At 43.4% G+C, this 26,562-nt stretch overlaps 1 protein-coding gene across 3 annotated transcripts in view; it reads right to left on the minus strand.

The window, feature by feature from the left end:
• MEMO1 (mediator of cell motility 1) overlaps positions 1–26,562 on the minus strand; it is a 60,742-nt gene that overhangs the window by 33,789 nt on the left and 391 nt on the right. The window contains exons 1-2 of one of the 3 annotated variants that reach the window (XM_090044938.1): positions 22,058–26,525; positions 20,925–20,993 (exon numbers count right to left, since the gene is read on the minus strand). The exons of 1 other annotated variant lie outside the window; for it this stretch is intronic. In XM_090044938.1, coding sequence (XP_089901064.1) covers positions 20,925–20,993; positions 22,058–22,145 — 157 coding nt within the window. In that variant the 5' untranslated portion in view covers positions 22,146–26,525. Of the gene's footprint in view, positions 1–20,924; positions 20,994–22,057; positions 26,526–26,562 lie in introns of those variants that run through there. One more of the 3 variants, XM_090044948.1, reaches the window with a different exon arrangement.

The raw sequence follows: 26,562 nt of genomic DNA on the forward strand, positions 1-26,562 counted from the left end.
AGGTGCTAAGAGTTCTGATCTCAGCTAGTCCCTGTAGGTTATAACAATGCCTTCACAGAGTATAACAACAACACTAAGAGAACATATTTAGCAAATGTATGTTACAATACTTCCTCTGGGGAAAGTCTTAGCTTACAGAGCACAATATTCTTATAATGAATTAAAAAATTCACTTTCTGCTGCAAGTCTTCTACCTGCTACTGTTACAAGCAGCCAGTTACAATAACACCCCCTCCCAAAAAAAAACACCCTCAAGAATTTTTTTTAAGTTTCCCATACAGATTTGACTGCACCTTATCTTACTTTCATTTGCAACTACTATAGTAGTTCTTCCTTGTGTATGCTTCTTTCACAAAGCCCAAAAGGAAAGAGAAAAACAACTAAAACTACAAAAATTGGCAGGCACTCAGAAGCACCAGAAATTATATTACAATCATTTCTTGAAATTCTTCCAAATTTCAGGTTAATAGCTTTTTAAAGAAGTTATTTAGACCTCTAGTGGTGGCAACTCACAAGACTTGGTACGGTCTTGAAAAATCCATCTAACGGCAATTCGGCAGCCCTCTTCAGGAAGCGTGAAGTCTAAGCCCTCACTACTATTTTATAAGGAACAAAAATCACTACCCCTTTGTGCTGTGAAAAACATCTTCCATATGAGAAAAGGAAGTAAACCAGTACAGCATGACTTTTCTGAGTCTACAAATACTCAAGTAAGTCTGCTGCTGTGGATAATTTTAGCAAAGGGAAGCATGATACTACTATCATGGTCACTTCCATTGCTGCAACCAAGCCATTTGGCCAACAATGCAATTGAAAAACTGTAGCAGTTTCACCACTGAGTATTGTCAAGCAAAGGTAAACCATCAGTTGTGTTTGTCTGTGTGTATGTACCATTCTAGCTCTAGAAACATCCTGGATATCAGTAATGTCCTAATAAACAGTTGCTAGTCAATACTAAAAGAACCTGGTCAACAGAGATTCTTGCCTGGGTTAACATCTCCAATATTAAACTTAATAGGTATTGATATCCATAGCTTCACTGGAGTCAAAAAAGCTCTGGTAACCTGCCTGGGTCAGTTAAAAATCAAGCAGAGTAAACTTTTTCATTTTTGCTAAAGAGAAAGTCCCCCAAAAATACAAGTGTATTTTCAGAAACCAAAACCAGCTGTCTGGTAAACCTTTGTCTGATGCCATCCTGTACTTAAAGCAACCACAGCACAAGGCGGGCCACATTTGCTTAAATAGCTATTTCATTCCTGAACCCTTCAACGGCAAAACAGAAACAACCAAAACACTCTCCTCTACCACAACGATTACAAGTAATAGACTAACTAGTAATGGCTAAGGAGTGTACGTCCATTAGCATCTGAAAAAGAACCTGTCCACATGTTACCGCCACAACTGTGCGCTTATATGTTCTCCTATGCAGTCACATCATAAATTGTAAATTTATACAGCACCTAATTCTTTCTGGGTGTTATTGTAACAATATCATTCCAGAAGAGAAATATGAAGGAGAGACGAGCATAAACTTTTGTCCTTTCAGAACAGAGAAGTGGCATGGTATCACAACCACTTACAGTCCTCTCCCAATTTTAAAGCCACACAATACATTTGGTGGAACAGAATATTAAGACTAATATTCTAAAATTCCACATCCTCTAATCAATTAAATAATTATCTTTGGACACAAGCGATCCCTAACAAGTGACCCCTAACAAATTTACAGTAAACATGTTAAAAGAACAGCTTCTATCAAGGTGTTACAGGCTGCAATCCTTGAGGCTAAGGTCAAAGGACATGTTCGTAGTGGACAAAGAGACAAGCAGTTTTTGGAAGCAAAGAGAGTCACTGTTTAGTAGAAGGTGCTGTCTGGAATTGGATAAACTTAGAGTGGGGGTCAACATACTTAATATTCATAGGCAATAAACTAATGATAGGATTTTCCTCAGAAGCTGGACAGAATATTTTTGCCATTGGTGAAAATAAAGCAAAATAGATTAAGGATGGTTCCTTTCCATATGACAAGTGTGGCCAACACAGGGCACCTGTGCCACAAGGGGCACACACAGCTACCTTGTGGCACATCTGTCAAAAAGTTTGGCCCCCACATAAGTGCATGGATGACCTCCATCTGATGCAAGAAGTCTATGGGCCAACGAGAGGTAAAGAGCTGCTTGACCTGGTACTGACAACCGGAGACGATCTAATCCGTGACCTAATGATCAAAGGGAAGCCGGGTGACAGCGACCACAAGCTGATTACCTTCACCATCCGCTGTAAAGCTGGCAACTCAAGTCAGCAACTCAGAAGTCCTCAACTTCAAGAAATCTGACTCTGACAAGCTCAGGAGGCTTGTCAGTGAGGCCCTAAGGGACCACAACTCCAGGGGGAGGGGAGCTCAGGAAGAGTGGTTGCTCCTCAAGGGAGCAATCCTCAACGCACAAGCTGAGGCTATTCCGTCTCGGAGGAAAGGCAGCAAAAGGGCATAGCAGCCCCCTTTGCTCAGAGAGGAACTAGCGGATCTCCTGCGTCTAAAAAGAAAGACCTACAAAGGATGCAGGATGGGATCCACCTCCAAGAAGGAACATTCCGCACTGGTCCGGACCTGCAGAGGGCAAGCCAGGAAAGCCGAGGCTGTGATGGAACTCCAACTGGCTACTAGTAGCATGGACAATAAAAATATCCTTTTGTAGATATGTGGGGAGCTGGAGGAAAAGCAAGGGCAGTATTTGGACCCCTACTAAACCAGATGGGACAACTGACAACCAACGCCCAGGAAAAAGCTAACCTACTAAATGGGTACTTTGCATCGGTCTTTCACCAGTCCCACATGACGCCCATGCCCATTATGGGACAGGGAGGCCCGGGAGAGGGAGATCTCCTGCCCTCCATCAATGCTGATGTCGTGAAGAAACACCTTGAGAGACTGGACACCTTCAAGTCAGCCAGCCCTGACAATCAACACCCCAGAGTACTTGAGGAGCTGGCCAGCATCATAGATCCGTGCCAGGGGCTGAGCTTCGAGAACTCCTGGTGCTCTGGTGTAGTGCCCGAAGACTGGGAGAAGGCCAATGTGGGACCTATCTTCAAGAAAGGAAGGAAAGTGGATCCGGTTAACTACAGGCCCATCAGCCTGACCTCTATCCCGGGGAAGGTCTTAGAAAAAATTATCAAAGAGGCCATTCTTAACAAACTGGCCGATGGCAACATCCTGAGGGATACCCAGCATGGGTTTGTTGCGGCTAGGTCTTGCTTGACCAATCTCATTTCCTTTTACGACCAGGTGACCTATTACCTAGACAAGGGAGAAGAGATTGATGTCATATATCTCGACTTCAAAAAAGCCTTTGATCTGGTATCCCATGATCACCTCTTGGCAAAACTGGCCAACTGCGTCCTCGGGTCCACCACGATCTGTTGGCTGGGGAATTGGCTCCATAGTCGGACCCAGAGGTGGTGGTTGATGGAAGTCAATCGTCATGGTGCCCTGTGGCCAGCGGGATCCCCCAAGGCTCTGTCCTTGGACCTATTTTGTTCAACATCTTCATTAATGTTGTGGACACTGGAGTCAGAAGAGGACTGGCCAAGTTCGCCGATGACACCAAACTTTGGGATAAAGCATCCACACCTGAGGACAGGAGGGCGATCCAGGCTGACCTTGACACCAGGTCAGGTGGATGAGAACCTGATGGTGTTTAACACCGAAAAATGCAAGGTTCTCCACCTTGGGTAGAAAGATCAGCAACATTCCTATAGGCTCCGCAGTGCTACGCTGGCTAGCACTATGGATGAAAGGGCCTTGGGGGTCATGATTGACCACAAGATGAACATTAGCCTTCAGTGTGATGCTGCGGCTAGTAAAGTGAGCAAAATGCTGGCTTGCATCCATAGATGCTTCTCGAGCAAATTCTGAGATGTCATTCCCCCGTTGTATTCAGCCTTGGTGAGGCTGCAGCTGGAGTACTGCGCCCAGTTTTGGGCTCCTCAATTCAAAAAGGATGTGGAGAAACTTGAGAGAGTCCAGAGAAGATCCACGTGCATGATCACTCCCACTCCCCACCGCCACCCCTCCCCCCCCAGCCACCACCGGCTTCTTCACATCAAATTGTTGGCCGGCCCTGCCTATACATAAGCAACTGTGCCAGTATACTGCATCAGGAAACAACATTAACAAGAGGAAAAAAATCTTCCATCAGCATCGCTTAAACCAGCTCCCCAAATTAACTGAACTAGACCAGCAAAAGGCTTGCTGGGGTTATGGGTGTCCTAGGTTGGTTACGGGTGTCCACATTACTAAACACCACAGCTATGCCAGCAAAACTTAAGTGCAAATGAGTCTCAGTGTTAGTAAAACATATTTTAAAAATTCTTGTTGAGGTAATATGGTCTTTAAGAGTGTGACTAGAGCAAAAGTTTTGGCTAAAACTGATTTTGAAAATTATTCAAGGCTAGGCACTGGCTTGGATTTGAGAACTACGGTTACGATGTAGGTAGAAGTATACTTTTTTCAAAATGATTCTGCTTGCCCCTCCTTGTACCAATAAATCAGATCCTGGGTTAGACCCAGATATTCTGTGAGCACCACATACTCTTACTTGTTAGAAAACACTGAAAGCATTCACGATCTCGCAATATGAGCTCACCATCTTGTTGGTTGAAGCCCATTTTGCCTGAAACTGTATTTAAAATTTAAGTTTATCTGCTACTATGTTAAAATCAAACTCAAATATGCTTCAAAGACTAGTGTAGATGAGGCTTTAAAGGTGATCTGAAATGAAAAAGTGCATTTCAGATGCTTTAAAAAGGTCTACAATGTATTAAAAAAATAAAAGACTGTGCGGGTGGAGGCGAAGATCTACTTGGGTTTTTACATTAGATCAGAGGCCTTGTCTAACCAGTTGGCCGAGACACTATAAATGACTGGATCAGTAAGAAGATTCATAAATACCAAGGTTGTGGAACCTGAATGAAATAGACATTTATTCTGTCAAACTTGTTAGACCTCTGTTTCAGTTAAATACATGTTAGAAGTCTTATATGCAATTGAGTCATCAGATTTCTTTCTTAAAAAGTATACTACTCCCATCCTTTCAACCAAAGTGCTCAGTCTACTGCTGCAGGTCGGACAAAACAAGAAATACCAAGTTTGACAGTTTTGCTATTTTTACAAAAGGAAAAGCAGGACAAACTATTGGAAAGATACCTGTATATGCTTCAGAGAAGCCTAAAGTAGCAAAAAAAGAAAGCTCCCCAAAAACCAGGGTGGGGCATAAACTAGTACTTTCTCTTGGTGTAATCCTTGACACATGCAGACACCATGGGAACAGTGAGCACTTTGTAGTTCCCTAACTCAGTGGTTCCCAACCCCCGGGCCATGGCTGCTGGTCTACAGGAAGGTTGGCTGCCAGATTGGAAGTCTGGAAGTGACTGGCATACAAAATGCTGGTCCACAGCTTGCTGGTCCATGGTCACTTCTGGTCCACAATTTGCCAGTTCGTGGTCTAAAAAGGTTGGGAACCACTGTTCTAACTATCCCTAGGCAAACGGCAACAGCTTTAAGGGAAGCTAGACCTATTCCTCCATTAGTAGGCAATAAATGATCTAAATAAGGGGTGGGCAAGGGCCTTTGCAACCATAAAGCAGGATGCATATATCAAAACAGGAGGCAAAAAAGCCAGACAGCACTGCTTCTTACTTCCACCAGCCAGAGGCCCAGGACTAAGTTTCACATGTATCAGACATCTATTAATCTTTCCAAAGACAATGAAAGATGGAGGCCCCAAGAAAAAAAAAACTGGGAGACGTTTATGGACCTCCTCCTTCTGAGCAACTATTGGGAGGAGGTATGTCTGTAGACCAAGTCCCAAATCTGTAATTTGAGTCACTCCTTGAGACAGAGTTACTTTCTTGGACTCAGCATTGATGCTGGCCTGAACTATCTGAAATAAAGTTATTTCTGCATACTCTTTAACTGTCCCTTTTTCAGAAATTCTGATCAGGTATAAATAAAACAAGTTACACTCAGAATACATCCACAGTGAATCCCTTATTCCTCCTTCATTAGAAAGCAAGGGCTTTGTCATGGGCTACTTCTCCATAATCCGGTGATAGTCAAGTTAGTATGGAGCAATGATGTCCAAAGAGAAGATAATAGTTAAGAATAAGAATAATTAAGAATATCACTGCAAAGGTCAGAAAATACAAAGATTAAAGTCCTCCAACAATATTAACATAGCTATATTGCACAAGTACTTTGGACTAGTTATGCTGTCAATGTATACCTTGGCACCTGGAGTACAAACAGCATGTCCAAATTAGTGAGACTGCTGAAATTCCCAACCTTTGAACTTCATTCATCGTCCCCCCCACAGTCGCAAACCCATTTTTAGCACTAGAGATATACAAACTGAATTCCCTTATTTTCATAAGGAACTAAAAGTAAGTAGAGATGCCAAAATACAAATTTAAATGTGTACTCTAACAGCAACAAGCAAATGACCACAACATTAAAACAATGATAAAAACCTTAATTATACTTAAACTAATTACACAAATCAGTTTCTTACTACAGGTATGACACTAAATCATAATGCCATGAAATGTGACTGTGTTAACACATTCACAAATGACAAAACATTCATCTACACTGTAAAGCTTAGATCAATGGTTCTAAACCTCTTTAGACTCAAAGCACTACTTGGAAAATGCCAGCTCCTAACTTTCACTTGTATCTTGACTACAGAAAAATAATAGAGCAATTCTTCTGTTGCAAAGAAATCAAAAAGATCTCAACAGGTCCTAGTTGCAATTTTTGGGTTTACTTTGTGAATCATATAGGCAATCCTTTAAGAGGATCTTGTGACACCCTGGTTGAGAATCACTGCCCTAGATATAACGGCCATATTTAGAATTGGACAGCTGTTAAAATAGTCTCATGTTGAGGCATACAGTGATTTTTTCACAAACTCGGAGTTGGTCTAACTTTGCTCCCATTGCTGAACTATCATGTTTCATGTCAGTGTAACTTCACTCATATATTACTCTGGCAAGCTCACATGCAAGTTCTTTCCCAGGTTCTGAAAAGCAATTATAGTCAACAGTAGCAAAACTGAACTGAAGAGAAACCAGGCAGGCATGTGCCCAGAGTGAAGAGGTTTGTGTTATTAATTCTCAGGCCTGATTACGCTTCCATTTAGGGAAAAAAAAAATTGCCAACAGTAGAAAAAATAAAATTCAGCTCATCCTAGGAAACACACCCTTCCACAATTACTTGCACTTACTTTTTTTTGGTGCACTTTGAGAAACATGGTTTAACTTTGAACTGTTACAGGCATATCAGAGGATCCAGGCAGTTACTGCCAGATGCAGCAAAGTTGAGTATTCTTCCAAATGTCAGGATATCTTTCTGACCTGGGATAAGGATGTACAATAGAGTTGAACTTTTCTTTAAAGTTATCGCAACAGCTAATGCACTTTCTGCTGCATGAGAAAGCATCCGCTTCAGTGAAAAGAAAAAAAATGCTCTGCTGTGTTGGCTAGTCACAATGGAAAACATAGTGTTTGGTTTGTCACATCAATAGGAAAACTGGGAGAAAGTTAAATCTAAGAAATGTATCTGTACTAAATATCTGTCACAATCCAACCTAGTAGTTGTGACAGACTTACTTTTATTCTTTTACTGGACCTCTGGTGCTATCTGTAAGTCACTGTACAGTCAACAGACAACTTAAATATTGGTGTCAATTAAGTATGGTGAATTCTGATTGCCATTTTGGGGCCACCCTCATCAAAAAGAACCAACAGGAAGCGAATGGAGTGCAAGTGTCTGGTCTCACTAGGGACCACTTTCTCCCCTCACTCTAATTGCTCTGGATGCTGCTCTTGCAGAGTCAAGGCTGCATGTGGCAAAGGAGGCAGGCAGGGACAAATTAGCTGTAATAAAATCTTATGAATAAAATAAATCTTGACAAGAGAAAGCACCATAGAAAGATTTACTTATTCTAAGTTTTGCTTTGCCTGCATCCAGGAACTGGGCGACTTCAGTTCTCCCTGACAGCTATCCCCTCCCCCTAGTAAAATAAGGGATTGTCCATTAATACCAGTTTCCATGTTCTGAATGAGCCTACCCACTTTCCCCAAACATACTGTAAACCAAAATGTAAACAATACCTTGAATCAAGGGCCCCATCTTTCCTGACTTCTCAACCCTGTCCATAGTGCCATAAGCCATCTTGTACTTCAGGCTTGAGAAAATTCTCCATGTTTTGAGCTCATTTATTCCCAGCAGACTCCTAGCAACCACAGACAGCCTCCAGTATGCCGGCCTGGGCCATGCCCCTCAGAATACAGCAAAGCACCTAAATGAAGAGGAAAGGGATTGTGGATTTATCCTACCAAACCATCCTTCAGATTTTATCTTTTTCTGCTCAGCTTTATTCTTAATGTCCAGTTCAGTGGCCTTCTACAACCCCTTTGGATACATATGCTGATCACAAAGACAAGTTGAGTTCCCCCTGGATCGGTTTTTCTCACCGTATCCCAAATGGACATGTCAAGTTGGTCTTGAATTTGCACCTGTAAAAACATCTAAATCAAGACATGGACCAATGCCAAGAGCAGAGTCAGGAACTTGTCATATGGGGTGGGGGAAGGGTCAAGAGCAGCAACTGGTGCTGCAGGTGTGGCTACCTGCACAGGCTACCCCTGCTCCCAACTTCTTTTTCTCTTGGCAGCCAGGACAGGGATCACCCTGAGGGAGCAGCAAACAAACACTTTTTTTTAAGTTTCTTGATCAGGTAAGAATCTACCTCTTCTTCATCCCCTCCACCCTTGCCCTACATGGTCAGTACCATGTCCCCTCTCCTCCCATGGTGGGTAGGGGGAAGACAGACTTCAATACTGTTTCTGCCTGGCTCCAGCCAGGCTCCACAGGGAGCAAGGATCAGCAGGGGAAGCAGAAAGGAACATTTAGGGGACCAGGCAGGAAGGAGAAACCCACCCACTGCCACAGCTGCAGGAAACAGGGACAGCAGGAGTGATATGTGGGGGAGAAGAGGGGAAGGGAGGGAACAAGAGAGGAGATGCCACTGACTACCAAAGGGAAAGGGAGGGGAAGAATTCTTACTTGCTTCAAGGCTTTAAAAAGAAGTCCCTGACTAATGCTCCCTTGGCATCAACTAAAGGGGGGCAGCTGCATTTACACCACTGCACCTGTTCTGGATCCACGATGCTATACTAGTTAGCTGCTCAGCATTCACACAAAGAGAGGTATGTGCCTACCAGTACTAGCATCAATTTCTGAGTAATACACAAGTGAGAGATTTCCTATTGCTCAATCTTCTACCAAATGTAAGGAGGCACTGTATGGCAGAATGAAATTCAGATTAATGACTGAAACAAAACTGTTGCGATGCTTAGTCCCTCTAGAGCAGGGGTGGGCAATTATTTGGGTTGGAGGACCACTTAGGGAGTTTTGGGAAGCTGTTGAGGGGGGTGAGGGGAAGAGGAGAGGGAGGAGGGCAATTGATTCTATGTGGCCTGCTGGCCACAACCAAAAGCCTGAGGGGGAGAGGGCAGTGCCCTGCACCACTCCGCCAGTTTGTGCCTGTCACGGAATGGGGCCTGCAAGCGGCCGTGAGCTCGCTAGCGTCCCCTGCCGTGTCAATTAAGGTGATCCAGCACCCTCAACTCGCCCGTCATGTCTTTGCTGTTATGAAGTTCAGTATGGGAGGCTGCCTCTTATCACCCCTAGACACCGCACTGGTATTGTTCCTCTGTTTCCCGTGGGTGCCCCAATACACCCCCTTCCATATGGGCAATGCATGCCTCCTACCTCCCCTTCAGCATGCCCCAAGCCTCGCAGTTGTCCCTGGACCTTATTAGGTCCCTCGCCCTCTAGCACCCTCTCTGGCGCCCCTGGGCTCGTCACGCCCTGGTGCCCCTCTCTGGCTTCCTTGGACTTGTTACACACCTGGCACCCCCTGGGCTTGTCATGCCCTGACGCCCCTCTCAGGCGTTCCTAGACTTATTACGCGCCTGGCGCCCCTTCACCAGCACCCCTGGGCTGCTTGTGCAACTTGCGCCCCTTTTACCGGCGCCTCTGGGCTAGTCACACAGCCTGTGCCCCTCTATCAGGGTCCCTGGGCTTGCCTCCCCAGGCAACTCCCCACTGGGGCCTGCCTTGTGCTCTCCACGCTCCTTGCCCTCTCTGGGGCCTCTTGTCCTCCTCTGGGCTTTCCTGCCCCCTCTTGGGCCTGTGCCGCGCTTCCCGCGCTCCTCCCCCCCCCCGGGGGCCCGTGCCGCGCTTCCCGCGCTCCTCCCCCCCCCCGGGGGCCCGTGCCGCGCTTCCCGCGCTCCTCGTCCCCTCTGGGACTTGTCCGCACCCCGGGTGGGGCTCAGGAGGCCACAGCCGTGCCTGGCCCCCGGACCACCGTCTGGGTCACTTGCCCTACTAGGGCTTCTCCCCGACTCGCCCCACAGGGCGGGGGTCAACACCCCCACCAACACGCGCCTCGCTGTGTACCAGGAACCCCCAGATTATTGGGGAGCTCCCGTGAGGCCTCCTCACACCCCTACAGCCTCACCCGGTCCTCCGGTGCAACCATAACTAAACCAAGAGCCAAACGGCTATAATGCAAACCCAAGAAGCCTCCTGGCTTACAACTCAACACTCACTCGGCTCCTTAGTCATGGTCTCTTATAGGGTTCACTTGCCGACATCACTGCAGCCGGTCAGGGTGGTCAGGCTGCAACCATTGACTCAGGCTGCTCAGCTTCCCCGCAGAGCTCCTGCGGCGGCCAGAAGGGAACTGCTCCCTAGGCTCCAGCCTGGGCTGTTTATAAAGGCCCGGCCCTGCCCGCTGCTGCCACATGACCTGCCTGGTTGCCCCAGCAACCGGCACCTGAGCTGCCCTAATGATTGGCAGCTCTCCTTAATTTCTCTCCAGGCATGGAGCACCCTAGTGCCCCTGTGACAGTGCCAAGCTAGGCAGCATGTAGATTCCTCTGGCCCCTGCATCTATCTGCCACCCAGCCTGGCTTCCTGTTGGTGCTGCACAGTCCTAGCAGCACAGCCACCACAGCAGTCGTGCCACATCAGAAAAGTTGGGGCAGCTGCCCCAGGCTAAGCCTCCCTTGCAGCTAGCATGGACTAGCAGTGCAGTGGTGGCAGAAGCCCATCATGGCAGGCAGGTACCCAGGATGGCTTTTTGGTGCACTACATTGTGCTCCTTCCCATGCGGACCCAGCTGCTGGCCACCACAGTGCCAGGAGTGCGCAGTCACAGTGTCAACAGAACACTGGGCAGGGAGAGGGATGGGTGTAGGGGGAAGGAGGTGGAGGAGTCTGCGTGCTGCCTGGCCTGGCTCCAGCTGCAACAGAGTGGAGCGCATGGGGTGCAGCCCTCCCACCATCAGGTGCTGCAGCTGGATAGGACAACTTGTGGGCCAGATACAGCCCACAGACCATATATTGGCCACCCCTGCTCTGGAGGTAAGCCATAGCAGACTGTACCAGTTCAATCAAAACCAAAGTTCATTTCAAAAGTATAAAGGCAAACAGTTACAGAACATCTTAACTGTGGCTTACCAGTGTGTACAAGGAACTGTGCTGGAGTTACAATTATTGGCTGTCACAGGAAGATAGACCTTGAATGTTTGTGTGGAGATAACCTGCATAATATGGTACCTAATGCTTGCATTTGGACTCAATCTTTCAATATGCAAATCCATAAAGAAATGTCAAAAAGGCAATTTTCTCTGTGAATTAAGCATACTAAATAGGGATACCTACGCTATTTTCTCCAATAGGTTAAATAATAGGTGTACGTTTCCACTATAAAATCATGTGAAAAAAGTTAATGTGCAAAGGAAAGCATCATTATTCCTTTTTTAAATGTGTTCTGTGATGGGCTTGAGGGATTAGAAGAAAAAACACATGAAACACATGAAATATCCTCTCAGTAGCCCAGGATTGTATGAAGATGGGTATGCAATGTCACAATCATACTAGTTTCCAGGGACCTAAAAAGATGGCTGCTGTATTTCCTAGAAGACTAAAAATTCTAGAATAAATAAGCAGAAAACAAGAGATGAAAGACGTAAACACACATGCATCCTTTCAAGATGTCGTGCAAGCCACAGATGTTGGGAAACCAGTAGAAGTAGAACTTCCAGAGCATATTCCAGCAGAACATGCATTTCAACAAGTGGAGCTCACCCTCAAGAGTGTTTACAGTATTGTAGCAGAATTTTTTTTTAAGGATTAAATATTTATGAATGAGAACATCCCATGTTATGCTAGACAGTATTAAAAAAGAAATACATGTTATATTCTGCTGGGCTTGAGGCATCAGCCAAATAACTGTCTAAGATCATGGTGAAATGTCTGCTGTGGCTAAACTCTTCTAGGATCATCCATTATAAAGATTCTTGCCACTTTCTCCAAAGGGACCTGGAACTGGTCACCAGAAACAATTCATATAATACCAGTATGATCAAAGATGACAGTTCATTTAAAGCCACACGCATATAGCCTCCTACAAACATTAAGGTTTGATTAAGATTTCTCATGTAGATGTGAATCTTTATGCTAAATCTGGTGAGCACACATTGGGCCATTTGAGATATTATACCACATGTGGGGAGGGCAGGCAACAGGGGGCACAAATGGCTGGGGGGGCAGGTACTGAGAAAGGGACAGTGGCAAAGGGGTACAGGCAAGTGGCAGGTGCAGCAGGGGGGCCAAGGAAAAGGCCTCTTGCCCCCCTGTTGCTGCTTTCCCTAGCGCAGTGAAGACAAATTTAAGACAATCCCCAATAATTAGATTAAATACATGGAAAAGTATAATTTTATTATAGTTATAATGTTATAATCTTCCATGTATAGAATACAATTATGGGGGGCTCACCTTAAATCCAAAGTCATCTTGGGATTTCAGTAAATATGGTAAACGGAAACATGGCTACCAACGCACCTGCAACTTAACTGCAATGCGCGTGAATAAGGTAATGCATCAGTACCCGTGTTGAACAGTAAGAGTTAGACACATAGTGAAAATGGAAATTTGATCTTCTTGAGTTGTGCACAATATAGATAACCCAAAACCGTTTTGAATTCTTTGTCCTACTACAGCAAATAACAACAGGGTAACTTGCACAAATGCTTTTGTGATAATGACCTGACAGACTGCTAGAAGCTGTTTATGAGGGATCCTAACCACAGGCTTTTTTACATAAGAACACTGACCAGAATAGCTGTGGCCAAATAAGCCAGGGTGAAATACCTCTCTATATTGATATACTCCAAAATAAGAATGGCTCTCTCCAGTTTAGCTTAATCCGCAGAGTGGATTCTAAAATACCTACGGTGCTTCGAATTCCAGAGAAACAGGCTGTGAATAGCTTTCCTGTTTAGACAAACACTGTGAACAAGTTTCACCTATGATGGATTAAAGGTAGGTTGTAAAAATAGCTATTGCAAATATTTGGACACATCTGAAGTAACTATGGTATTTTGTCCTTTTTTGTATGAAAAGGAAAACATATGCATATGGGCTGGCAATATCACTTTTTATGTTCTGGTAGTACAAGATATTACTATAGAATCTGCAGAATGTCAAAATCTATAATACGCTGTGTTTTCTTAGGAAGCTATAGAGAGAGAGCTGGCATTCAAAAACATAGAAATGATTTGGTAACAGTAAAGTAGACTGAAGCCTTAGGGATATGGCCTCTATTCTTTAAATAGCCAAAGCCTTTAGGGCTAATTTGAGTGATACAGTGAGATTAGAGACTTTTTACAATAAAACCTAATTGACAGGCACCAATATAAAATATTAGCTAGAGTTTATGCTCTAACAAACTACATTTAGACCCCTATAAAAGGGATCATTTACAACTTATAAACATTTAACTAAAGAATACTTTGATAATATATTGGTGTCTATTCTGTATGCTGCTTTATTTGGCTGGGAAACTGACATAATCTAGACCTACAACACCAGTAAGAACTACACTTAAGCTATACCCCACCACTAAGAGTGTTTGCTTATACAGCTCTGAGTAAAATCTACTCACAGCACTTACCTATAAAAAGGGAGTCAGTCTTTCTTTACTTCAGAATTTATAGTGGTCTACGTATTCCTGAACACTCACTAAGCAAGCTTTTACCAGCAAACTCTTCCCGGTCAAGTCTGTTTCTACATAGCTAAATGTATTTCCTAATCTGTGTGTTTCAAACTGGGACCAAACCACTTAACATGGTAAATCCAGATATGGCCTGCCCACCAACGAAGCACCACTAGCACCAACGTCAAGCAGGTACAACTTGCATTTGATCCTCTGAATTGCTGGAAAAGGGATGGCGCACATTTTGATTTCTCCTCCTCACTGGTTGGCACTATTACTGGGAAATCAGCGAACTGCAATCAGGGTTCTGAATACCAGTAATAAATACTGACCAGATTTCACTGAGAGTTAAGAGCAAGAGAACCTGAGCCCCAAGACTGTAGCACTACATTCTGCTTACCTTTGGAAAATACCTAGGGCATCTATACACATACTTTGGAGTAGGAGAGGGGAGGGGGTGTTTTAATTAGAGCAGCTCTTGGGAACTGCTTTAAATTGAAGTGCCAGCAGCACCTTGTGTATTCAGTGTCCTGCAGTTCAAAATGGCGGCGGGGTGAATTAAAACTTGTTCGAGGAGCTTTGGTTAAAGCTTCTCCACTGCCATTTTGAAACACAGGGACACTGAATACATGTGACAGCAAGGCTATTTAATTAATTGAGTCTGCTCTGTTGTATTCTAATTAGAACAAATTGGAGCAGGCATCCTGCACGTGCACAGGCACCCACAGAGGTCATAACGGGTAGGGATTTTTAAAAAAAATAAAATCTTTGATTCTGTAACTACTTTCTGCATTCATCCAGGAACATAAATTTGTTTTACCATGAGCCAATAATTTTGTTCATATCTTGTTCTTCTCTTTTTTCTTTTATGACTCACAGATGAGCAATTCAATACTCTGAAATATTTATAACAACATAGGAGGACATATGCATGTGTTTTAAGTCTTTACTCAGAGGAAGAAGTTAGACAATCCAGCAAAGTAAATAGTGATGTCCTGTGACTTGGCCTGATTAGGTATTGTCTCTCAATATAGCAATAACCTCCTGTAATAATCTGCCCTAAAATAAAGATGAACCTTAAGGGAAATAAGAGAATATTTAAATTTAGTTTACAAACAAATACCGATCCCCTTCCTTCCATATGCAAGAATAATTGAAGACAATAATTCAAAGGACATAAACCAAGTTTAACACAGTGGGCCATATGATTGTATTTAAAAGGACAAATCTTTGATATAAATCCAAGTTCTGGCTAGGCAAAGAACCAGATTTGGCCACAAGGGACAGAAAACTGTATTTCAAAAGACAAATGACAATCAGCATTACTTTCAACTAATAAAATATATAATTCTATAATTACTGAGCACTAGTATGACATATTAAAAGATCTATAAACAAAGCAAATGTTGATATATACTTAAAAAACCTTAAGCACAGACTTGAAAAAGAAAAAAAATTCTAGAATTTTGAATCAAAAAGATGCAAAGAAAGACCATTTAGACACTAGATGAAGTTGTAATTCAGATGTTCAAAACTAAATATAAAAACAACATCAGATTCACTGATAGATGAAACAATATCTGAGCTTCTATAGTTGCACAAACCCACTAAAAATAAATGCCTCAAACATACCACAGTGCTCCATGTGCTGAACCCCACCTCTTGAACTGAAAACAGCACACAGGCAGGCTCATTAGCTTAGACACTTTCATGGTAGAACTTCAGGTGTAGTTTTTTCAGTATTTAGTTGTATATTAATGTGAAAATATGGGGGTGGGTGGACGGGAGACAAAAGGAGAAGTGAGTAGCTGGCATTAGATATATTGCATAACACAGGCGTTTTCAACCTTGTTGCATCAGTGTACCCCTGGTGGCAGGATGCTGGCGAGGAGGGTGCAGGGGTGGCACACAGCTGAATGCAGAGTGGCAGCAGCCACCACATGCAATCTTCCCCTGCCCCCTATGTCCGGCCAGGCAGGTGGCACCTGCATGGCAATACAGGATGGTGTGCGGCAGCGCTCCATCCCCACCCACCTACCTGCACATACCCCCCCAAGGCCTTTTCAAGTACCCCTGGGGGTCTGAGTACCCCCAGTTGACAACCCCTAGCATAACATAACGGATAAGAGTCTGTTCCCATAAACTTTTTAGCAAATTGGTAGCCACCACTCAAAGTCTAATATAAGCATTTCAGGATGAATTTTAAATTACAGTTTACTGCTCCCTTATTTTAAAATCTGAAAACTTTCAAGAGATTTTGCAAAATAAGGGTTTCTCCTCTTTAATGTTTTTTGGATCTTGAACCTAGGGGAATGAATGAATGTGTGATTTGTGGCTGTTTTGCAAGGTAAGCATGACCCAGCATTTCTAACTTCAAGTTTGACAGGTAATGGATTTTCTTTTCCCCATCTGGTCTCCTGATGCTGTACAAGTGATCCATTATTTTATGTTCTCTAGCACTCTGCATAAGCTAGAGAATAATGAATGACAGACAAGTTTTTGTTTTTAAATCCTTCCTGGGATTACTGGTAGAAATTAAAACCACAAAAAAGTATTGGATAAGGATTGTCTCTTATGTATTACTCTTTAATGTACTGGACTGGGGTAATATGGCATCAAAACTTACAGTTCAGTGGTTTTGTTTTTACAATTCTAAAATGGTGAGCAATTAATGAACCAGAAGTAATTTAAAGAACTTTCTGAAATTCTTTATTCGGTATCTATATATAGTCTGAATGGTATACTGAAATGTCTCAAAATACCTAAGTACTTCTCATTATAAATTTAAAATTGATAACAATTCTACATCTGGCATGATCAGTAATATTAAATTAGACCCTTCATGGCCTAAAGCATATTTATTTTCAGTTTGATTTACATTTAGCAAGCATGTATTTAGACATCAGACCAAAAATCTCCTATAAACTACACAACAAAACCTTCCCTTACATGAGTATCCCATTGACTTCCTTAGTGAATAGCTATGCAGACTGAGTGCTGGTTAATCTTTGGTGAGTGGAAGGAAATGAAAGGAAAGTCTAGGTTTGCTAAAATGTGAAGAAAAGAAATTAAATTATGGAGAAGGCAAGAAAAGCGGATTCTGTTGTGAAGCAGAACTTGTTACTTGTATACCTCAGGGCATGTCTACAGCACAAGGGCTGTGTCAGGTAAGAGCCCTTGAACAAACCAGGCTGCTCAGCCGGGGGGAAAGAGACAGGGTAGGAGCAGGAACTCTTCCTAGAAGGAATATATTCTTGATAAAGTAAACATGATGGCCCAATTCATTTCCCTTCTCCCAATGTCCGTCACTCACCTTCAGACTGAATTTTTCAGAACAGAAACTACATCTATAACTATTAACCAGCTTCTTTTATGATACCTCAATGATGATATGATACCAGTTTCCCAGATGGCTCTGAATTTCCTCTAGGCTTAGAGCAGGTCAAGTTTAAGACCAACTGAAAATTTTACTGAAACAAACATCAAAATTTACTGAAGAAGTCCACAGTCCAGGAGCAGCACAAGCTCCAATGGCGTTAGCTACTTCATCATGATAACTTAATGCTGCTATTTGAAAGAGAGTCATGGGATTAGCAAACCCATGATGTTCATTTTTCTGCTTTTCACTGCAGTCAACACGGAGCCTACCCCGTAATTGTTTTATTTTTTTTTCTTCTGTATAACTGCCACGCGGCACTCTCACATTTATGTAACCTTGAAGTCTTAACTAGTAAGCTAAATGAGCGATTTGTATTTTTCTCTGTTGGCATTAAGCTACACATGTGCATTTTGTAGATTTTATTTCTTATCTAGAAACGAAACTTATGTAAAAAGTCTGCCTAGGAATTACTATGTAAAAGAAACTATCCTATCCCTGTATGCTCAACTTATATCATAGTTAGTGTCACAGAGGCAGTCCAACCACATCTATAAAGAGGCAAAGAAACAGAAAACAGCAGAGATGACGACCGGAAAACTCTATAGGCCCAATCACCCTATAGACCAGTTCTCAGCCTCTCCGTCTGGGCGTACCCCAGCAAAGACAAAGGCCTCGCAAATCCGACAACTAACAACGATTCACCGTGTTACAGTTTTGTACTGTATATCCCACTCATGAGCTGTTGACCAGTTCTGGAACTACGGAGCCGGCAGCCGCACCTAGCTTTGGACTTGTTCCACTGTTGGAGAGCAAGGGCTGGCTCTGGAACCCCGTGAACCAACAGACCCCCTTTGTAACCAGCATACTGTAACTGAAGAAACATCGGAGACTCCACTCCTCAACTGCCTCTCATCGTAGCTTAGACAGCATATGTACGCTCGCTATACTTGTATTTACTGCAGCTTTGTTCCAACCGGCCTCCCCTCTTATTCGTAAGAGGGTGAGGCCAGGTGAGTGAATAAAATCTTTTTGTTTTATCCTATATCTACTCTGTAATAACTTCTATTACTAACATCCCATCTCAATGAGCCGTTGACCAGTTCTGGGACTACGGGGCCGGCAGCCGCACCTAGCTTTGAACTAATTCCACTGTTGGAGAGCAAGGGCTGGCTCTGGAACCTCGTGAACCAACGGACACCCTATAAATTAAGAAACATTAACAACTTACTCTAAGTCGTCTACTTGTGCCAACTCGGTGAACCTCGAGGGCGGCTATAAAGCTACCTCCAATCCCGCCCCACAAGCCGCGCGCTCGCACAGCTCCGCAAAGCCCGCGGCTCCCCTAAGCGGTGCTGGAACCGCTAGCCCGGCATTCCGCCACAACCCCAAGCTGGTCAAGCCCACAAGCATCATCCCACAAGCTGCACCTGAGTAGCTGCTTTTACATGGGTGCTGGGGTAAGGCGCTTTGAATTTCTGAGGGTGTACCTCAATGTCCTCAATACCCAAGCAATTAAACTACTCTAGTAGTTGTTACCTGATGCTTGTGGAACTGGCTGTCCATCCTTTTCAAGCTTGCCTGTAGACATGTTTTAGTCCAATGTGGCAGATTAGAAGTGGCTCTAACTGTGCACATTCATTCTTGCCTATCCCAGCTGTAGAAAGGGCATGGGTCCAGCACAATGAGATGAGCAATGTCTGCTTTTGGATTCACTGTTTTACACAGCAAATTGCAGACAAAGGAAACTAAAAAGTAGTGGAGGACACTCAGAAGGTGGAAGCAGCATCTCTGGGCAAGAAAACCATGTATGTTTACATGGCAGAATGGTAGTTATGCTCACTGTATATTCCCTCTATGCTGACCAGCAGTTCCAGAGAAGGGACCCCAAGCATAGAGAGGAAAGACATTTTATAACCTGCATCCACATGAGGAAGATGACTACAGTATAGGGGCTTGCCCTGACACTACGGCACCAGATATGTGGATGATGAAAGCCATCTCAGACCACAAAATGGGCTTGTTACCAGAAACAGACCACCTCAGACTGTTACAGGTAGGCAGTTAACCAGTTTGGTGTTGGTCACCCAACTGTCGATGTAGACACATTGCTTTGTGAGGTTATTGCTATAGCAGCATCCTATACCCACAGGTAAACCACAACAACTTCTGAAACAACAGCTGGGATTTCTAAACTGTAGTGGTGCTATTTGGACCACAAATCTGCCTATTACAAGCAAAGGAACAAGAATGGATACTAAAATTTCAGGTTGACCAAGGCCTGCCTAATGATAAACAAGTTCTAAATGCCATCATGATGAACCCGTAATGTGCATGACAGCAGGGTGTTTAGAAGATTTGCTGCTTGTTTGTTTGGACAAGAAGGAACTATATTTGGGAGGAATAAGGGCATCACCACTGTTTCTGTGCCCTGACTAATTAAGTTGCACCTCAAGATAAGAACAGCAAATAGAATACTGGTGTGTTTCATTACAGTTGTGACCGATAAAAAAAACACACACCTGGGCAACAGAAAGCAAGAACATTGTTGCCTACAGACCCATTCAAATGCTGCTAAGCCCAATGCCTCTGATATTATTTTGGCATTCTGCATTACATTTATGAAGATAATGGACACTATTCATTTGCCATCCAGTACAAGCAGATAGAAGAATGCACCTCTGATAACTGAGAATGAGTCAAGGACAATAACAGAAATAACGGTGCATCTTGTACGCCTATATATTTGCATTGTAAAGGCAAAATGAACGGAGAAATATGATGCTATGTAATGCTTCTATACACATACCAGTTTTTCCACTCTGGACCACATGTCCTGTTAAAACCTTTGTTTTACTGCTATAACATCATGCGAGTACTTGGGGAAAATCTGAGACAGGAAGTTATAGCCAAACATTTTTATTATAAAGTTGGAATACCCAAACAGTACAAGAATACTCCAAGAATCAAAACAGGCAGCCCAGATGCCAGACAATAACACCACGTTACCTGGCCCAATCCGTGCCATCACCCAAATAATGAAACTGCACATCAGCAGCTCATCTATTCACTTTACTTGAAGGAAGCACAGTGTGTGAAATAACATAGTACATCTTCCCAGATACGCTTCCATTCCAGGAGTGCACAGACTGACTGCCAGCAGAATCATCCAGTGTCCACTGTGGATTTGACATGTGATATCATGAAATACAAGTTTACAGCCTGCTGGCCAAAACAACCATTCCCTTTGTAGCTGATAATAGTGTTCAAGGGAGTCTGCAATAAGTTTGTTCTTCATCTGCTGCAAGTAGAGGAGTTAGGAACTGTTACTTCAACAGCTTCAAATGCTTATCTAAGCTGTGCCAAAAGTCATTCCGCATTCCTTGGTTGTCCCTGATCCTCTTTTCCCACCCCCATCACCTGTAGGTTTAGGGTTTTCTCCAGAAGAAGCATGGAGGATCCGAATTGGTTCCGCAGAGGTGGAAGCTCCTGCCAAAACAATGAAATAGGAAGTTATATTTAAGAAAGAAAGTAAAGAGACAGATGCAGTTCTGTTACAAGCCCACAAAATGATACTCATTACTTCACATCTTTTAGCTCATTTCTACACATTTACTTGTTTAGCAACAACTATATTCCAGTTTACCAGTTCACAGAGTCAATTAAATATTTTTTTCTTTTTTTTTTAATTTTTGTAAAAGCATTGTGGCTCTGGTTGGCCATTAGATCAGTGGTCTCTTATCAGCAACAGTAACACTGGAGGATGTTAATTTGCTGGAGGTCCCAGACTGCAAAATATATGAGTTTTCTGTGGGAAGTCCAGAAACGTTATCTGTATGCATCAACCCATTATTTTATTGGACGATAACTAATAAGCATATGAATGACCAGAGAAGGTAAGTAAGTAGAGGGGCTGGCCTGGGAAGATTCCTTTGCCCAAGAATCTCACTGACCATCTTGAATTTCTCCTGTACCAGAAATTCTTAAGCACTATTAGCCAGAAATTATGAAACATTAACAGGAAGCTGAACCAGCAGCAGATATCTGAACAAGCTCCAGGGTTTTTCAACCCCATCATAACAGTGTACTGAGACCCAAGAACATAAAGGAGGCCAAGAACCAAGGCACTTTTCCACTCAATACTGCCAGCAAGACTTGTAATACGTTCTATATGGGACATCACTTTAAATGCTACTAACTCTATAACAGTTATAAATGGAGCCAGCATTTAGATTCTAGATGCTTGTTAAGCCTGAAATCCCAACTTTTAATAAATGTGACAGCAGCAACCTATTACATGTCTTAATGGGAATAATGCACTAGGTGTACATTTAATTTTTTTTCTCTGCTTGGAGCCCATCTTGGATAATATATGGTGGGAGAGAGTAGACAAGGAAGCCAGGAAAGTGAACAGCTTCTACTTTCAATTGCAGACAAAGCTACTCCATAGCGTGGAATACCATCCATAACAATAATTGGATTGATTATAAAACAGCACAACCCTGTCACTTGCGTTGCAATTTCTTCCACAACAGAAGTAGTGGCTGTCTTACCTGGCTCTGGCTTTGATGCTGGTTTCCTCTCCGATCCATTCCTGGGGGCTATCACCAAGAACAGCCAGGAAATTTGGTCCAAGAGCATCTTTTAGCCACATGGCCTGTTCCAGGTCCAAGGTCCATTTCTGATCCGTGCGTCCCTCACTACTAAGGTTCCCTCCTCAGCTGCCTCCAGTTATTTCCTCATCTAATAATCAGACCCTGCTGCCTTAAAAGTCTCAAACACGATAACAAGCTTTGACAGAACACTCCACATTGCCCTAGGAATTAACTCCCCATCCACCTGTCCCCCCATGTCCGCTACAAGGTCATGCTATATATTTAGTTGGCATCCTTGCAATAAGTGCCTTTGCAGCCTTTAGTTTACACCCAACATGGGGCTGCCATCCACCTGATGCCCTCTTCTTCCACCTCCAGCTTCTTTTAAAGCAGCATCTTTATGAGAGCATTTCAAGGTACATTTCCCAAAGTCACATTCCTTCATACACTCACATCAGAGGACAATCAGAACCATGTTGCAATCATCTGGTAAGATAGCAGAACGCTGGGATGAGGGTCTCCAGGGCATTAGTGCATAAAGGTGGAGGTGAGCTGATCTGTACAAAAATGGAGCTGGTAGTATGAAGCAAGACATTTAAATGTTGACCAAGTGTACATAAGCCACAGGTGGTTTCTGGAGCCTAGGATGAAAGTTGGAAGCAAACAAAAGCTATTATGCCTGGAGAACTATGGAAAGGCACTGGAGGAGTTCCAGTTTGAATTCTATAACCTGTGCTTCAACTGCATCCTCACTGCAAAGTAAGGGAGTTAAGAGCTTGCATTAATGGAATCAATGCTGTAATTTTGCTTACCCAGCTAAGGACATATGTTCAAAGACCACAGAAATCAAAGTAAGAGCTTGTGTGTGGACAGCATGGGACTTGCATCTAAATATAAGGTAAGAACTTGAGTCAAGTCAGCAAGGGGTCACATAACCATTTTACTCCCATTTTTTCTCCTTCAGTTCTGCTGAGCCTTCCTTAATAAGCATCCAAAAGCCTCCCCCACGTCCCCAAAACCAAACCAAATTAAGCTAAAGTACCCTGCAGGCAGGCAAACAAACGGCAGCCTTCTTGCTATTTTGAAAGTTATGACCTCTACTTTCACACACTTCATTCATTTTTATGAGGTAAGATGTCTAGTTCTGGTCGGAATACAGAACCCCTTGCCCTCAATTTTCTTCTGCTCATTTAAAAAAAAAAACTTCAAGTGAGAAAAAAATGTAAGTGCTCTGCACACAACACAACCATTAAACATGTTTGTTTTACCTAGTTAAAAACAATCACCTTAACTGGTTACAAGTAACATGATTTGGTTTCTGTGCAAGCAGCTTTTCTGCTATCACAACTATTTATATGCCTTCATTGAGTACTCTGCTTATTTTTCTCTAAGAAACGTTTGGAGAGCTATTCTATCTAGCTGTCCTTTACTAACCCTATTCCGAGAAGTATACAGCAGTATATGTGAGCAGTATTTTTGGATGCCTTTACTACAAATAATTGGATGGAAAAAGTCAGAAGAACTAGACAAACTACACAGTTTACTGGGGTGCATGGTCCGACCAAAATGCACGCACTGAACCAAATGCACGCACTGAACCAGTAGAGAGACAACCGTAAGCCTCTACCAGCTGCTATAATTACTTTAACTGTATTGTGTAAAGACATGTTTTTCACTCCAACCGTGCAGCTGTGGTCCAGTATTATACAAGAGTAAGAAAATTGAAGTGTACGACCATTACACTGGAAATCCATGTTCTAAGGAAAGATATGTACAGTATGTCCACAGAGGTGGTTATTAGCCGTGTTAATCTAAATCAGGCAGAAGATAGGACAGTTTCTAAAGGTGACACCCTGCTCCAACTCGTTCATAGACATGAGGTTTTTGTAGGTAACAACACATTTCATCAAATATTATGAATGGACTGGCAGCAGTCCATTTCACTTGGTTGAATACAGCATGTGGAGTGTGGGAAGTTAACAATACCATGAAGCCTTATGTTGTGTATGTCCCAATGTGTGTTTAGGAAATGGAAGACTGAAGCTGTATGTTTATTCAAGTCATTTACTACTCTAGGCATCTAGGTAGACAATGGGCAAGTCTATAGAATGTTATTTTTTAGGTATAATTCAAGCATTGTTCCTGTCTGGAGTGGATCACCTCTCCAAAGGTCTGTAACTGAAAGATTACTACCAAACAGTAGATGAATAGGCAGATTGTTATAGGAAACAAAACTGAGTTACAAGCTTCTTCACCAAAGTCAAGTTGCTCATCTTATATTTCTGCTTCTCCACTTGTCCGTTTCCTCCAATCCTTTGGATTTGCATGTTAAAAGATATGGAAGTTGGATCCCTGAGGAATCTTCTGTGGGGATGGGAAAGGATTATCACTTGCTCATTAGACAGAACAGGTTTTATGGTCCAATCCAGTTTAAACAAAAAACAAAAACAAAACAAAAAAAAGAGAGCTTCCCTTCCTCCTCTTAACAATGAGAAAGACCTTTCACAATCTTTCTGCTCATCCCACCCTTCAGCTCCAAATCCATGAAGATTTTATCATCATAGCAATCTTTCTTGTGGCTGATGGATCAGATTTGAGGCAAATCCCTTAAGAAAATGGCTGCTAAAATAATACAAGATATATCCAAGTCCTCAACATTCCATAAAGGAACAGAGCTCCATTTCATATGCCAGTATGTCACCAAGCCATTGGCAGCACTTCCTTTGTCTCTTAGTTCTCCTCTCTCCTTCTCATCTCACATCTAGTTTTCTCTGTTATTCTGTTCCTCCACAAAGGGCAGTCAGCAGAAGCAACATTCAGTAACTAGCTTAGCACTTCATTAACACCACTAAATGAGGGTGAAAGAGAAGCCAGAGATAGAATCCCTCCCTTCTGCTCTGGGTGCACAAAGAACAAACGTTACAGAGCTGGATGACAGAGGAAAAGTAAAGCGTCCTACACCTACAGTCCCACACTTAATTCAAAGGGCCAAAAAGGTCAACATAAGGAAACAATCAATTTAATTTGATTTTACTCTTCTGTGCCATCAAAAATGTGCCATACACAAAAGCAGAAGAACAATTTATTTTTCTTAAACATAGGTGCGAGGACTGTGAGAACTCCGATATGGCATCTCCCCTGGTCTACAAGAACCTTGGATCTAGATGCAAGAACACTGCATTACCACCAGCCTTACGTTCACTGTGAATTTAAAGCACATTTTCTTAAAATCCTGCACACATTTGTCAGCTCTGGTTTACCATACCAATTAAAAAAAAAAAAGCTAGTGTAAAATATCTGGTTGTGAGTTCCCACATCATAGAGCGGTTGGGTTGGAAGACACCTCCAGAGGTCATCAAATCCAATCCCCTGCCTGAGGCAGGGTCATTCCTATCTAAACCATAAATCAAAACTCCTCCTAAAACTGCCATCTACCCCGACACGTAATGGAGACTGAACTCCTGAGCCCGCTACATAGGGCAACCTGGGCAGCCAGCATCCTATCTGCCTCTATAAAACACTGTCAGTCTCATGCAATTTCATTTCCAGCAAAATGGCTGGAAAAACCAGTGGAGGACTTAGCAACAGGTCCTTTGCAGACAGCTGTCTCCCACCCACATGCTCAGGAGTGGGGGGAAATCCACCAGCTTGGGAAGCAAAGGGAGTGCCCACTTCTGGCAGGGTTCATGTGGTAGAGGAGGGAGAAGGTAAGGTGGTAGAAGGAGAGGCACCAAGTTTGGGCCATGCCACAGGTGCAAAGGCACCGGGAGCCAGCAGCAGCACCCTGCTCCAGCACTGCCAGGAGTACAGTAACTATCTTATTTATACAGCACTGTACCGAGACTCCAAGCACCCCCCGGCCAACTTTTAGTATTGGGGCCCCCCTTCAGTACAGATGATAATAATAATATTATTATTACTACCACCACCACCACCACCATTTCTGGGCCCTCTTTGAATCCATGCCCGGCCCTGTAGTTATATGACAGTTTCAACCTTTGTAAAATCAACAGTAGGAAAAGCGGTCAAAACGCCAGATCATTTGAGGCAGCTCACTGATGCAGCACAGGCAAAACCCACGTCACTCTCAGGGAGTCTTAACTGACTTTGGGGTTCACCGTCGGCGCTATCTTGTGACTCCAAATAAAGCAATGCTTCCACTCTGAAGACCTAGTTCTCATGCCCTCACTGGCCAGTCACAGGGAGCAAGATCAAGTACAGAAGACGGCAACTTATTTGCACACTTTTTGAGCAAAGCCGATCACTTCGAATTTCAGCCCTGGCATCGCTGCCCTGCCCCCCCACCCCGGAGCCAGGAGCCGGCAGGGGGCAGCGGCGAAGCGGAGCCGAGCCCGGAGACCGTAGTAAAGCTCTCAAGGGCAGCAGCCGGGCCCCAGCGCGGGGCCGGGCCTGGGCCGCCCGGTGCTGATTCAGCCTCCCCACCCGCGGGCCCGATGGCCGGC

Source organism: Crocodylus siamensis, chromosome 1, assembly GCF_052110815.1.
Source record: "Crocodylus siamensis isolate JL-2025a chromosome 1, ASM5211081v1, whole genome shotgun sequence".
In the NCBI taxonomy this organism is placed as follows: Eukaryota; Metazoa; Chordata; order Crocodylia; family Crocodylidae; genus Crocodylus; species Crocodylus siamensis.